The sequence below is a fragment of the Dermacentor albipictus genome, unplaced genomic scaffold (genome assembly GCF_038994185.2).
Source record: "Dermacentor albipictus isolate Rhodes 1998 colony unplaced genomic scaffold, USDA_Dalb.pri_finalv2 scaffold_28, whole genome shotgun sequence".
In the NCBI taxonomy this organism is placed as follows: domain Eukaryota; kingdom Metazoa; phylum Arthropoda; class Arachnida; order Ixodida; family Ixodidae; genus Dermacentor; species Dermacentor albipictus.
This window is the reverse complement of record NW_027225582.1, coordinates 4095973-4110598: the sequence shown is the minus strand read 5'-3', so window position 1 is coordinate 4110598 and position 14626 is coordinate 4095973. Positions and strand designations below refer to the sequence as shown.

At 42.6% G+C, this 14626-nt stretch overlaps 1 protein-coding gene across 15 annotated transcripts in view; it reads right to left on the bottom strand.

Moving 5' to 3' along the window:
• The window catches only part of LOC135897584 (uncharacterized), a 144401-nt gene that overhangs the window by 76249 nt on the left and 53526 nt on the right, over positions 1–14626 (bottom strand). For all 15 annotated transcript variants that reach the window (XM_065426263.1, XM_065426260.1, XM_065426251.1 and 12 more), the window contains one exon: positions 9853–9938. In XM_065426263.1, the coding sequence (XP_065282335.1) occupies positions 9853–9938 (86 nt within the window). The remainder of the gene's footprint in view (positions 1–9852; positions 9939–14626) is intronic.

Genomic DNA, 14626 nt, shown 5'->3' with positions numbered 1-14626 from the left:
ATGTCCAAACAAGTCATCAGAAGGATACAACAAACGACTAACATTTCATGAACTCAAGCTTGCCCTAGGCTCTTGCGGCAGCTCGGCTCCAGGTGCTGACAGAATAACATATGAAATAATAAGGAATCTGCCTTGTGAGACCCTAAACTGCGTCTTAGGTCTTTGCAATAAGATCTTCACAACTGGTCATATACCTTCATCTTGGAAGGAGGCAATAGTCCTGCCAATACTGAAACACAGCAAAGACCCTTCCTTAGTTAATAGTTATAGACCAATTGCACTGACCAGCTGTCTACTTAAGGTATTTGAAAAAATTATTAACTGTCGCCTTGTGTTCTTTTTCGAATATAGCCGTATATTCGACCCTCACCAATCTGGCTTCCGAAGAGCGAGGTCGACAACCGATAATCTTGTTCTGCTTGCGTCATATATACGTGATGTATTTGTACACAGCCAATACTGTCTGTCTGTATTCTTTGATCTTGAGAAGGCATATGATACTGCCTGGCGATATCGTATTCTGCAAGACCTGTCGTCCTATGGAATTAGTGGTAGTATGCTGAATGTTTCACAAAACTACCTATCTGAAAGGAAGTTCCGCATAAGAATTGGCAATGTATTATCGCGCACTTTTATTCAAGAAAACGGTGTACTACAGGGAGGTGTGCTAAGTTGCACCCTTTTTATAATCAAAATGAACTCTCTCCGCTCTGTTATACCATGAATGGTGTCTTATTCTGTCTATGTGGACGACATCCAAATCAGCCTTAAATCTTGCAACCTGTCCATATGTGAATGCCAGATACAGTTGAGCATTAATCAGCTCACGAAATGGGCCAACGAAAACGGGTTTAGATTCAGTGCTGAAAAGACTTCCTGTGTGCTGTTTTCTAGACGAAGAGGGGTATGTCCTGACCCTTGCATTACGATGCATGGGAGAAGCCTGGTAAATAGAAAAGAACAAAAATTTCTTGGTGTAATCTTCGATAGTAAGCTAACCTTCATGCAGCATATAAAACAGTTAAAGCTGAAATGTCTTAAAACTATGAACCTTTTAAAGATTTTATCTCACCAGTCGTGGGGAACAGATAAGTATTGCCTCCTATCTCTCTTTAAAAGTCTTGTGTTGTCACGCATAGACTATGGATGCATTGTTTACCAGTCGGCTTCAAAGACAACACTTAAGGTACTCGATCCTGTCTATCACTTAGGTATCCGCCTCGCACTTGGTGCCTTTCGTACGAGCCCCGCCCAAAGTCTCTATGCAGAGTCGGATCAGTGGCCACTGGATTATCAGCGTACATATCTCGGAGTCACCTACGCAATAAAAACCATGTCCCTAAAACAACATCCATGCAAAGCACTCATAAGTGATCAGTCCACATATCAGTTGTATTCAAACAGGCCTTCACACGCCCCGCTGTTCCCGTTAGCAGTAAAATCTGTTGCAGAAAAACTCGAAGTAGATTTCATAGATCTGCAGGAAAGGACTACGTTGAATCCATCCCACCTTGGGATGAATGTACAGTCACCTGTGACTTGTCCTTTACAGAACTTAACAAAAAGAGTTGTCCAAATGCCCTCATCCAGCAACATTTCTTGGCCCTTGAAGACAAGTATAAATCTATGGCATTTTTCACTGATGCTTCAAAGTCTGCAACTTCGGTATCATGTGCAGCCCATGGCCCAAACTCTAAAACCTTACATAAACATAGCAGCATCTTTACAGCAGAAGCGTACGGTATTCTGATAACTGTTAAGCATATAGTACAGCACAAAATACAAAAGTCTATAATATACACAGATTCTTTAAGCGTTGTCACAGCCCTGTCCAGCCCTGTCCTGTGGCAAAGCAAGCCAAAACCCTGTAATTAACCAGCTCCTTAAACAGATTCACTTAGCGTATAAACAAAACCTAGCTCTTGTTGTATGATGGATGCCAGGCCACTCTGGGATCGCAGGCAATGAAATGGCAGACAAAAATGCTGGACAAGCGGCTTATCGGAATACCGTTGATGTAAGCTGGATACTTGGTGTAGACATGAAACCTGTGTTATGAAAGGCGCTCCGTAATCATTGGCAAGCTGAATGGGACAAGGAAGTTGAAAATAAGCTCCACCTGCTTAAACTGCAGTTAACCAAATCTTTCCCACTGAAGCTTGATAGACACACCGAAGTCACACTGGCACGACTCAGAATAGGACACACTTACGGCACACACAAATACCCCTTGACTGCAACTGACCCACCGACGTGCACACGCTGCGGTGAGAACTTAACCGTCCTACATGTCCTTATTCAATGTCCTCAACTTCACCGAGAGCGAGTGACTCATTTTAGCGAACTTTACCCCCATCCCTCAATGTTTTTATCAGAGGATGCATTTTTTAACTTTAAAAGAGTGCTTAATTATTTTGCAGAAGTTAACTTTCTCCACGCCATCTCATAGCATCCTAACCTTCAGATTGTGACTCACAGGTGAGGCACAATCTGATGCACAAAAGTATGTCTGAGCTCTCTTGCACTTCTTGCGTAAGCAAGAATTGTACGGCAAGGGACTCGGGCAATCCGCAATAACTTACCATGTGTGCCTATAACCAATACTTTTAAGGCTTTATATTTATCTTCGAAATTATTTTAGAATTCATTCACCAGTATTTATAGATTTATCTTACGTGCAGGCCTATAAACATCCTCTATTTTAGGTCATAGCACTAAACCCACAATTTTACTGAACCAAAACACATGTCCTGGCGCTCTTTGGCCTTAGATGCCTTTGCGCCAATAAACTTCAATCATCATCAGGTATGCTCTCCTAAGTAACGAAGGACCTAATAAAGAAACAACAAAGAATGAAAGTGTCCAACTCAAGAGATCAGATAGAATTCACGGAACTGTCAAAACTAATCAACAAGGAGGAAATAAGGGATATTCGAAATTATAACGCGACAAAGATTGAGGAAGCAGTAAAAAATGGATGCAGCCTGAAAACAGTGAGAAGAAAACTAGGCATTGGAGAAACCTCGATGTATGCACTGAAGGATAAGCAGGGTAATATCATCAGCAATTTTGAAGGTATAATAAAAGCAGCAGACGAATTCTGTACTGACCTGTACAGCACCCAAAGCAGAAACGATACCTCCATTCAAAGTTGTAATGAACAGGTTAGAGAGGCTCCTTCTACAACTAGCGATGAAGTTAGAAGGGCCTTGGAAGACATGAAATGGGGAATAGCGGCAGGAAAAGATGGACTACCAGTCCATCTTCTTGGGGAAGGCTAAGACTCAGCAGAAAAGAGAGTTGGTTGAAGCCCATCGCATCTATAAACTTGGCCCCGAGATGTGTGTAAGCGCACCATCTGTGTTCCTTACCAAGAAAGAGCTTTTATTTCTTGATCAATGTAGACGTGTATAGATAAGGTGTTGACCGTGTTTTTGTTATGTTGTGCCTTGCACATGTTCAGTACGGAATTGGGGGATGTTTTCATGAATTAAATTCAGTTGTTAGTCCAGCCACCTTTCTGTCGTTCTGTCTACGTCTGCTTCTCGATTTTTTTCTACTTTCAAGTTTGCTGGCATTCGCCTAGTATAACTATGTACCAACTAGCCCAACAAGCCACTCGCATGGACTACCAGTCGATTTAATCAAAAATGATGGAGACATAATGCTTGAGAAATTAGTGGCCCATTATACGACCTGCCCATCGACTTGAAGGGTCCGAAAAAACTGGAAGAATGCCAACATTACACTAATCCACAAAAAAGGAGACCTTAAAGAATTGAAAATTTATAGGCCCATTAGCTTACTTCCAATATTATCTAAATATTCACCAAGATAATCTCCAATAGAATAAGAGCAACACTGGACTTCAGTCATCCAAGGGAACAGGCAGGTTTCAGGAAGGGATAGTTTACAATGGATCACATCCCTATCATCAATCAGGTACTAATCGAGAAATTCGCAGAGTACAATCAGCCTCTCTATATGGCTTTCATAGATTACGAAAAGGAATTTGATTCAGCCGAGATACCAGCAGGCATAGAGGCATTACATAAGCAAGGAGTACAGGTTAAAAAAAAATGATGAGGTTTTACGTGCCAAAACCACTTTCCGATTATGAGGCACGCTGTAATGGAGGACTCCGGGAATTTGGACCCCCTGAGGTTCTTTAATGTGCATCTAAGTGTAAGTACACGGGTGTTTCTGCATTTCACCCCCATCGAAATGCGGCTGCTGTGGCCAGGATTCAATTAAAACACGTTGGCGGGCTAGTTGGTTAGAATCCATGGTAGAGTGTATAAGCGCGACTGGATGAGGACGTAGAAAGAAACAGATACACGCTGTAAGCGCTGTGTCTGTGTATCTGTTTCTTTCTACGTCCTCATCCAGTCGCGATCCCGTGACCTCGGGCTCAGCAGCCCAAATGAGTACAGGTTGCTTACGTAAATATCTTGGAAAGTATCTACAGAAATTCCACAGGTATTTAACTCTCCACAATAAAAGTAGGAAGATACCTATAAAGAAAGAGGTCAGACAAGGAGACACAATCCCTCCAATGCTATTCACCGCATACTTGGAAGAAGTATTCAAGCTATTAAACTGGGAAGGCTTAGGCTAAAGTAAGGATCAACAGCAAGTATCTCAGCAGCCTTAGATGTGCAGATGACACTGTCCTGTTCAGCAACACTGCAGACGAGTTACAACAAACGACTGAGGACCTTAACAGAGAGAGTGTAAGAGTGGGGTTGAAGATTAATATGCAGAAGACAAAGATAATGGTCAATAGCCGGGCAAGGGAACAAGAGTTCAGAATCGCCAGTCGGCCTCTAGAGTCTGTGAAGGAGTACGTTTACCTAAGTGAATTAATCACAGGGAACCCTGATCATGAGAAGGAAATTTACAGAAGAACAAAAATGGGTTGGAGTGCATCCGGCAGACACTGCCAGCTCCTGACTGGAAGCTTGCCATTATCATTGAAAAGGAAGGTGCACAATCAGTGCATTTTACCAGTGCTGACATATGGGACAGAAACTTGGAGACTGTGCGGTCCTTAACTTGTTCACAAGCTTCTTTGTCAAAGAGCAATGGAACGAAGACTGCTAGGCGTAACGTTAAGAGAGAGAAAGAGAGCGGTTTGGATCAGAGAGCAAACGGGTATAGCCGATATTCTAATTGACATTAAGAGAAAAAAATGGAGCTGGGCAGGTCATGTAAAGCGTAGGTTAGATAACCAGTGGACCATTATGGTTACAGAATGGGTGCCAAGAGAAGGGAAGCGCAGTAGAGGACGGCAGAAGACTAGGTGGTGCGACGAAATGAGAAAATTTGCAGGTGCTAGTTGTAATTGGTTGGTGCAGGACAGGGGTAATTGGAGATTGCAGAGAGAGGCCTTCGTCCTGCAGTGGACATAAAATAGGGTGATGATGATGATGACCACTAGGGTAAGCTTAAGCTCATTCAAAAGCTTGGAGCGTACCACTAAGGGTGATCCCTTGTCCAGTGTTTTGTGCTGTCACTTTCAAGGACACTGTTTAACTAGCTGAAATTAAAAACCTAGTGCACCGCGTAAGAGCCACAGAACATTGTTTTCTGTCTGTCAGTGAGATGAGTGCTTTCTTTAAAGCACTCATCAAAGGTAATTCATTTTCGATGTCGTAGTACACGCAAAAGTAGCAGCGTAACCAATATTATCAATGTCTTATGAGTGCGCTGGTGGAGCACTGCAAGCCTCCGATGTCATGCAACCATCATCATTGTACATAAGTGGATACTCATTAACAATAAAAAGGCTTTGTATTACGCTGGTGTCCAGCAACAAGCGTAGTACGAAATCAGTAAAACACCAGAGGTTTGCACCATTCACCCAGGGACATTCAAGAACCACTGAGCCAGGTGATTACTAAGAACATGAGAGCGGAGCTCTTAGCTTGAAACAATGCCATTTCGTTTTGCATTCTTATTCGTCGCCAAGTGGCCGCTCTAGGCATCAACGGCTGAGTCAATGACTAAGGGCAAAAAGAATGGAACACAAAATTGATCGCTATAACATAAAGCCGAACAACATAAAATTATCCTCAACTGCGCGTGTGCAGCAGTTTATTGTGGCTGCAGTTTGGACAGCACAACATGTACCGAAGTGTCCTTCCTCCTCGTACAACAACCCATGCGCTCCACTGTTTGCATTTTGTTGAGAATCATAATGAGGTCGTGTTTTGATGAGGGTCGCGCATTATTATGCTGAAACAAAACACTTCACGTTTTGTTCTGGTGTAATAGTGCACAACCCCTAACCAAGATGCAGCATTTTGTGTGCACAAATCACAGGAGAGTGCGGGAGTTGGCAGAGTGCGGTGACAGAGTGCAGTGGTTAGCAGCAGCAGCTGAGTGTGAGCTAGATTGAATGCAGGCATGGCCATCTATGCAATTTGGCCTTCAATGCAGTTTCGCGTATTGCCAGGTAACTGACACCTTGCGGATGTACTTGACCGCTCTACCAGATGAGTGACTAGCATTACTACATGCTGCCAGATTTCGGCCTAATCAATTTGAAATGAGCAGCAAAACTTTCTTATGAACTAAAAGAAGGTTTGTTATATTCATTTAAAGCAAATATTTGCTTTAATAAAACGAGACACTAAATACCCTGGCCTTGATAAAAATTTGAAGGAGAATTACAATTAGTTTTTTATTATATAGTCAATAGTTCATTATAACCCTTTTCATTAAAAAAAGGTTTGACTGTACATTTTCGTATGTGTGTCCTTCTCCATGTCTATTGTCCTCTGTGTACAATTTGCAAATATAGCGTAATTATTCAAATCTAGGCTAATAGTTTTTTCCAAATAACCATATACAAAACTCTAGGGTCGGCTTCGATGCGAGTATTTTAAAAAACGCGCCAGTTTGTAAGTGAAAATGATAAATATGGTCCATAGCTAACGCCATCTCGAAAAGTCAGTATTACAGCCGCTACTAGCTGGACCAGTAGCCAACTGAAGTACACAAGGGATGTCGTTGCTATAAAGAACAAGCTTAAGACAAGCATCTGAACCACATGCATAATTGATGACAAGACTCTCTTACACCTACATGCAATGCAAAGCATGTAGCGCACCCTGCATACATTTCCCAGTAAAGATTACCGTTGTGCAAGTTGCCGTGGTGACGACAGCTTGACTGTTGCATACGAAGCAGGGAGTGACGTAACTACACTTTCGTATGTGCAAGAAGAATCTGCCTAGCAATTGATTTGTGTTGTTACATGTACGTATAATGAAAACTCCTAAAGAGCAGCATGCATACGAGGCGCGACGAATTTCTCTTCTCTCTGGCTCACTCTTTGTACGTGCACGAAGTAGCGGCACAAGCCAAGTCACAGGCCTTTGAAACATAATAATTAGGTAAAGTGCATGTGAATGTCGCCACATTAATAATTTCAACCTACGTCGCAAAGTGTAATCGTTCCAGGTCATCTACAGCTTCGCTGTCCAACCACCTTTACAGCATGGATTGGAGCCCATTTTTTTATGTGTAAATAAAGCACTCTCTGCAGAACTAAACCAGTGTGTACGCTGAATGTTTTCCTTTCAGTGCAGGTTCCGATAAGCGTGTCACTGGGGCGTGCTTGGACTCGCATGCACCAATGAAACTTTTTGAGCTTGTGCCCTCGAAAAAAAAAAAATAAGAAGAAAAGAAAACGAAGCAACTCAGTTCCTTTGCCCTCTATCTCTCTTCTGTATATTAGAGAACGTGGTGGAGCGAATTGAAACGGGTTTTTCCAGCCGAGCGAGGAGATATCTGACACGTATGCATGCATGAAGGGCCCAGGTGAAAAGCGCAGCGGTGCCACCTGTATGTTTCTGGGAAAACTGCTTCACCGCGGTGCCTTCCCACGGCACACTACCCCTACTCTAGCACACTACAGTTGTCGCTTTGATCTGTGTTGTATTGGAGTTGGTTCTATGGTATCGGCGTGTGGCAGGTTTTATCGTAATGGCACACTATAGTGCTGCTTTCAAACGAAAAGTTGTGCTAGCCGCAGAGGCATAGTAAGCCAGGTGGGACTTCAGCATCGATGAGAAAAACGTCCGTCATTGGAAGAGGCAACGGAAGACGCTTTTGTGTGTGCTGCAATAAGGAGATGATGACGAACAGAGAGGAGCTGTCTACCGAGATCTCGCCGCGTTTCGACGCGTGTGATGCCGCGCTGTCTGCGCATGAGTGGGCGCGCGTACGCGAGCTTGCGCGTGTCTGCAAGTGTACGTGTGATCTGGGCTATACGCTCCTGACAGTGGAGTTTCCCGGCTATGATCACACCACCTGCAATGTCGAAAGCGCAACTCTGGCACTGATACAACTTCAGTCAACGGCGTAGAATCCAGTGGCGCACGTGTCGTTGTTATGACTGTGTGTAATTCTAAACTTCTGAACCACGTGCGCCACCGTCCTGCAGGTAAACATTCTCATACCGCTATTTAAGACGGCAAATGTGCAAGACATCGAAAAGTGCCCAGGAAAAAAAGCGTGGGGACGGTGGTACTGCTGTGTCAAATACTGTAACGGCTGCACAAGGCTGCCTGCTCTCCGACTCTACAGATTTTCTGGCTGGCCGTGGCTTTGTACTCGCGCTTCTTTCCTGGAGGATTGCACTAGAAAGTATCGTAGTCAGTAGACAGAAGTTTTTGGTTGAGAAAAAGTCTTGCAGGAAGCCAACTTACATATTTATGTAAATTCTCCATATCCTTTAGAGCTATTTATATTGCCATATGAAGCATACAGCGTGGTGACTGCAGGCGTTCAGGCTTTCATGAGTCGCTGAGCACTTCATGCTGTGCAGCTCTGCTTGGGATCAGGTTGCCGGATACGGTCAACCAAGTCTTGGCGGCCGGAGCAGCCCAAGGTCATGCCGGTGCCTCGGCAGTTGTAAACGTTGTAAAAAGTATTTTGGTTGCTTGGAAGAACATAGCAGTCTAATACAATTTGTGTTCAAGTTGTTTAAAAGAGCCTTTTAGTAATTCGAAAAGATATGGTGCCTATCATCCATGGCCAATGAGGCTTTGCAAGCGTGTCAAAACAGCATCACGGAAGAACACGTTTTGTCCATGGTAACTCAAATGGTCGGCCAAGAACACCTACTCCTAACGGTTAATAATTTCAGCCATGCCTGCACACTCAATTAAGCTGCTAGATCAAAGCATAATAACATAGTTGAATGTACTCAGGCCAGAGATACGCTGTAGTTGTGTTTGCCTTGCTGGGAGTGATACCTCGCCAGCACAGTCACACCGGCGACTTCTTTCATGCTGTTAACGTGCCCAGCAGCGTAGAGCTTTTCCCCTTTAGGACGAATGGCAGGGCGTGCCCGACCGGCTAATTTTGAGATTGGTTTGAAACTATACCGCAAAACTTGCGCCATTTGTTCGTTTCAAAACAAGCATGAACATGCAATAACGTTGGCAGATCCGCATGGGCAGCGTGAGTAGCATGGTCTGTCAGTGTCAGTTTCGACGGAAGGTGCCGCAAGAGGCGCTGACGATTACTGCTTAGACGCGCCGCCTAGGCAGTGTCAGGAGCTTATAGAGACGAGGCTAACGGCGGCGGCGACGTAGAGTGAGCTCGACATGTTCATATGAAATAAATGCTGTTATCATTTTGTGAATGCTGTCCTCACTTCTGTTCAGCCTACATTCGAGGTAAGTTTTTAAATTTTTTATAGCCTCAGATATTCAGGGGCCGGCTTAGAATCGGGGCCAGCCTAGATTCGAGTAAATACGGTAACTTTATTATGGCAGTGCCGAATTGAGTGCCCCTTTAATAAGACCAACACACAAGGATGTGTTCTTCATAACTGACCTGGCATCTTTCAGCTCCATTTCATCTGCCTTTCCCCACTGGAAGTTGAGCTGTTGCTCCATGCTGTACACTCGGCGCACCGTTGACTGCAATAAATGAGTGACAGTGGCACATTTCAATGAGTGAGCGACAGTTGCACATTTACTTCTTGTTTGACAAGTCAAGAGACGGGGATATTCAAAACATCACAAGCAAGTCCCTCCACGGAGCTCAATGCCAGCGGCAATATACCACATCGGCTCCTAGAGAAGTTGGTGAAGTGCTAGCTCCTTTGCAGCAAGGCTTGCTTGCTTGCATTTAAAACATTTAAAAATTAAAGGAACACTGAAACAACATCAAAAGAATGAAAAACAGCACCAGTAAGAAACTTGCTTTCATAACAGTGGAATTGTGCCTGAAAGTGAATGCAATGAAGCTGCATCCAGCATACTCCAACATTATCTTGTTGCTATCACTGCCATTTTCTGGTCTCACACACTTTTCTCATGATTCAGCAGTTCAGTTGAGATCCAGCATATTAAGCTGTATAAAGAAAATGGAGCTGCCACTACCTATAGAGCTACCAAACTACTAGCAGTGGCTTGGCTCCTATGCCATGCCAATTTCAAGACTATGTCAGTTCATGCATCTGCAACTGGAACATGAGAGGATTTCTATAAATTCAAGTGCAGTTAATTATGTAATCACATCGAAAAGTTCTGAAAAGTGCACCCCATTCTCATCAAAAAAGGAAACTTAAATTAAAAGGTATGATAATTTAAACTAATTTTGCAAGCCCCGTCACGGTAGAGTTATTGGAAAGCTAACGTGTATTTCGTGTCTACAGCAAATCCTGCCAAGCAAGTTACAGTTTAACAACCATTCCTGCTTTTGCTGCCAATAGCTAATAAAGAACTTCACTGTGCAACATCAAGTGCTATCAGCAACCCACATGAGGAGCCTACAATGCTTGCATCCTACTGAAATTGCATAGAATTCCAGTGCCACAACTGGCAGGAGGCAGCCCAACCTTACCAGTTATATGTAACTCTCTCTTTGCAAGAAGGTGCAAATGATGTTTGTCATGTGTTTCACTAAGAAAGCTGAGTGCAGATGTTTAAAAAAGACATTACATTCACAGTCACCCAATGAAAAAAGCTGTGCAATGAAGAGTTCTGCATGTCCTGGCCGAATTCCTATCCTTCATATGTACTGTACACACCTATAAATAGTGGCGTGCGAATATTCAAAGCTATTGATAAAAAAATTTTGATCAAAAAATATATTTTGCTGCCTGAGTGCCAAGAAACACGAAATCGATGTTTGTTTTGCAAGAAAAAACCGGAAGCGCCCGGTCAGTTGAAAGCACTTTTTGCAAATTTTGACAAATCCGCATTTTTTTTAGCTCCCAAAGAAAAAGCTTTGTGGCTATAAAAATATTTAGTCGTAGAGTACAGCTCAATAGCATCGATTATAATGAAATATTACAGGATATAACCACTTTGACGGGAACAAAAATAAGGCAAAAATAGAACATTGCACAATATTTCTCAAAGTTGATATTTTTTTCTCAGTATCTGTGGAGTATGGTTTTCAAATTTTGCCAGCCTGTTGCCATTAAAGTCATTGAAATTTGAGGCAAATATGTCTGCCCTAAAAATTCACGATAAGTGCTAAAGTTTAGGCCTATTGTTATATATGCGGTATTTCAAAAATCTTTTTAAAAGAAAAGGCCATCCTTGATTACTTGTATATTTCCCAAATTGAGTCTGTTGACTTCAACTAACATAATCTAAAAAAAAAAAAATGTCCCCTCATGTTTTTTTTCTTTCTTTTTTTTTTGCAAGCAAACAGCGAGAAATGTGAGTGTGTAAACTGTACTGCTGCTGTGACATATTGAATCCATGCGTGCTCACGGTTGCAGGTTCCTGTATTTTGCGATATGAAATGCACCAGGATGGTTCAGAACGTGAGAAGTGACAAAACATAATTTTTGGGGTGAAAAGCCTTGGGCAGGAATCGCAAAACCTGTGCATGGGTGCATCGACAGGTTTGCATCGACACATGGTTTGAGTTCCTGCTCTTGATATCTGGCCTTTAAGAGCACATATTGTGTGCAGTTCGTTAAAACAGAATGGAAAGGATGTGAGAGCAATGTTTTTGACTGTCTGAGCAACGTCTGACTGACCTAGCGCTTCGATAGTTTTTTTGTGAATATACATTTTTTTTCTTGCAAAACTAAGATTCATTTCGTCTTCCTTGGCACTCAAGCAGCAAGATATATTTTTTTTAATAAAAATTACAAATGGTCACCAGACATGCCTGGCTGAACTTATCTGAATGCACCCAACAACAAAAGTTTCTCAAAAGACTCGTTCCATGTCAGCACTGTGGAAAGACTGACAAGCTTATCAACCAGCAGCAATTTTCACTGCCACAAGTAGAGGTTGAAAGATATGTGCATGATGAAATTTTGTGCCCAAAAGAAGATTAATGTGAGTGGTGGTGTAAGCATGGCGCCCAGTGTTGGCTTGGCATGCGAAGAGATACTTGCCGATACCAGACACTGGTATGTCCAGTGAGAGGCCTTTTTCGGTGTCTGATGGAACTGTGACAGGCAGAAGGGTGTTGCTGGTCCCCAAACAAGTCGAGCAGCTATCCTTGTTTCACAACATTAAATAACTGCAGCTACGATACTGTCAAGCAAAAGGTCAGTACTAGAGAATTTTGTTGACCCCAAAGCATAATCTTCCTGTACACTGCTATGCAATAAACTTCCTTTTTCTTCTTCTCGTACCTCTGGTTGGTGAAAAAAAAAAAACATTTTCTGCAATACCATTAGTATTCATATTGGAAGAAAATATTAGGTCCTATTGGCACATTCATTACTCGAATTTGCTTCGAAATTTAAAATTTAACATTCGTACACCCCTACCATAAAGTGATGACCAATACAATGGATTTGCCTCTACAACAAACTTAGGTATTACCGATGGTTGATTTGTTGCTCTAAAATGAATGCACAAAGCGGCACCACCACTGCTCCCTGCAGCTACCACTGAGCTGTGGTGCGCATAAGGAACACCAGCTGACACCACAACAAAGACTGTGAAAGAGGGCCTGAAACATTGCAATAGCTATGGTAGACCCCTCTCCCTTTCTCCCTCTCTCTCTCTCTCACACGCACACGCACACACACACACACCTTTCCCTTCCATCTTCATCCCAATTGAAGAAAAGAAAAAGACCAGAAGGCCAAATCAATGCAGACTTTGAAGAGCAGGACCACTAGGCTGTGTCATAAGATCTGCAGTTGCCTATTACACTGGATGAGGTGTGCAGAAGAAAATTAGGGGCTTCCTTCACTAAACATCTTTTATATTCGTGTTAAATGAAGGTTTTCTTTTACAAAACTTGCCAAGTCTGCTCTACTGCAGCTGGTGCAATTGTCACAGCAAGGTGACCTGTATAACGAATGATTTTGGAGGTTCCAAGCACTCTGTTGTAGAGGCTATGTTCAGTAACACGAGGTTTCTGAAACATGCAAAACGCAAGAAGATAGAGAAATTGTAGAAGCTTACTGCATTGCTAAAGCAGAAGATAAACATGTCAGTGCAGTGTCATTTAGTCTAACGAAACTAGAGATAAATTTCGTAGATAAGCACCTCTATTTGTAGGCAGTACACATGCCTTTTAGTCTTTTGGTTATAGTTGGCGTGTATTTTGAAATGTTATAAAGCTGGTTGTTCCTTGAATAAAATTTTCAGTAGGCAGTACAGCACTCATCCTGTTGTGTTTGTTTTCGTTTTCTGTCCTCGTCTTTTTCGTGCTGCTTCAAGTTATACTCAAGATGAACCAAACTCGGCCAAATGAAGTTGTTGCTATAATAGAGGCACTTGATTGTATTTAGTATGCTTCTGTAACTATGCATTTTGCCCACATTTGACCAGAATGCGCTGTCCTGATGAATCAGCCTTTCGACATGCGGTCTTGCTCAATGCTCCAATGTGTGTTGAAAACTCTACACAGAACACAGAATTAGTGGAACTTGAAAACGAAATTCCAAAGCTTTTCAATGACTTCCACCATTACAAAGAATTTTCAAAGACAAAAGCAACATGTTGGACTGCTCAAAAGCCAGACTGTCTTTAACAATGAGCAAACTGTTTTTTGTGCGTGTGCACGCATGCACAAATTAAAAAGGTATGAAAAAGCTCAGTAAGTGTACCACCACAAAACTGCTTACTGGCTTAATTTTTGAACTGCATTCTGAATGATCTGATTATGAGGCTGCTGTTAATGATGGACTGGGGATTATCTTGAGCACCGGGTTCTTTTCTTAACCTGCACCCATGCACGGTATACGAGTGTTCTTGCATTACACCCCCATCAGAATGCAGTCACCGCAGCAGGGTTTGAACCTACAACCTTGAGCTAAGCAACGTGATACTGTAGTCGGTGAGCTACTGCAGCAAGTCGATGGGCAAGCGACAAACCTTCGTAGCTACCGAGAAAGCAAAAAGAACTGCCAAGCCCTGCAGATGAATTACTCAAGGTATCAATGCACTCCAAAGCTGAAACACATGCATATTTAAAGGCGAAATTGCAACAAATCGCACATAATATCCAGATCATAGTTCCAAACACAGTGCAAGGCTCTTTCAAGGTGATAAATACACATCATGCAAAAGGAAACTCATCAGCTGGCACAAATATGGCACTGCCGCTAGGTTTCAAATTGCATCTCAAGATCAACTACTGGTAGAGCAATTCCCCTTCATACTACTAGACACAG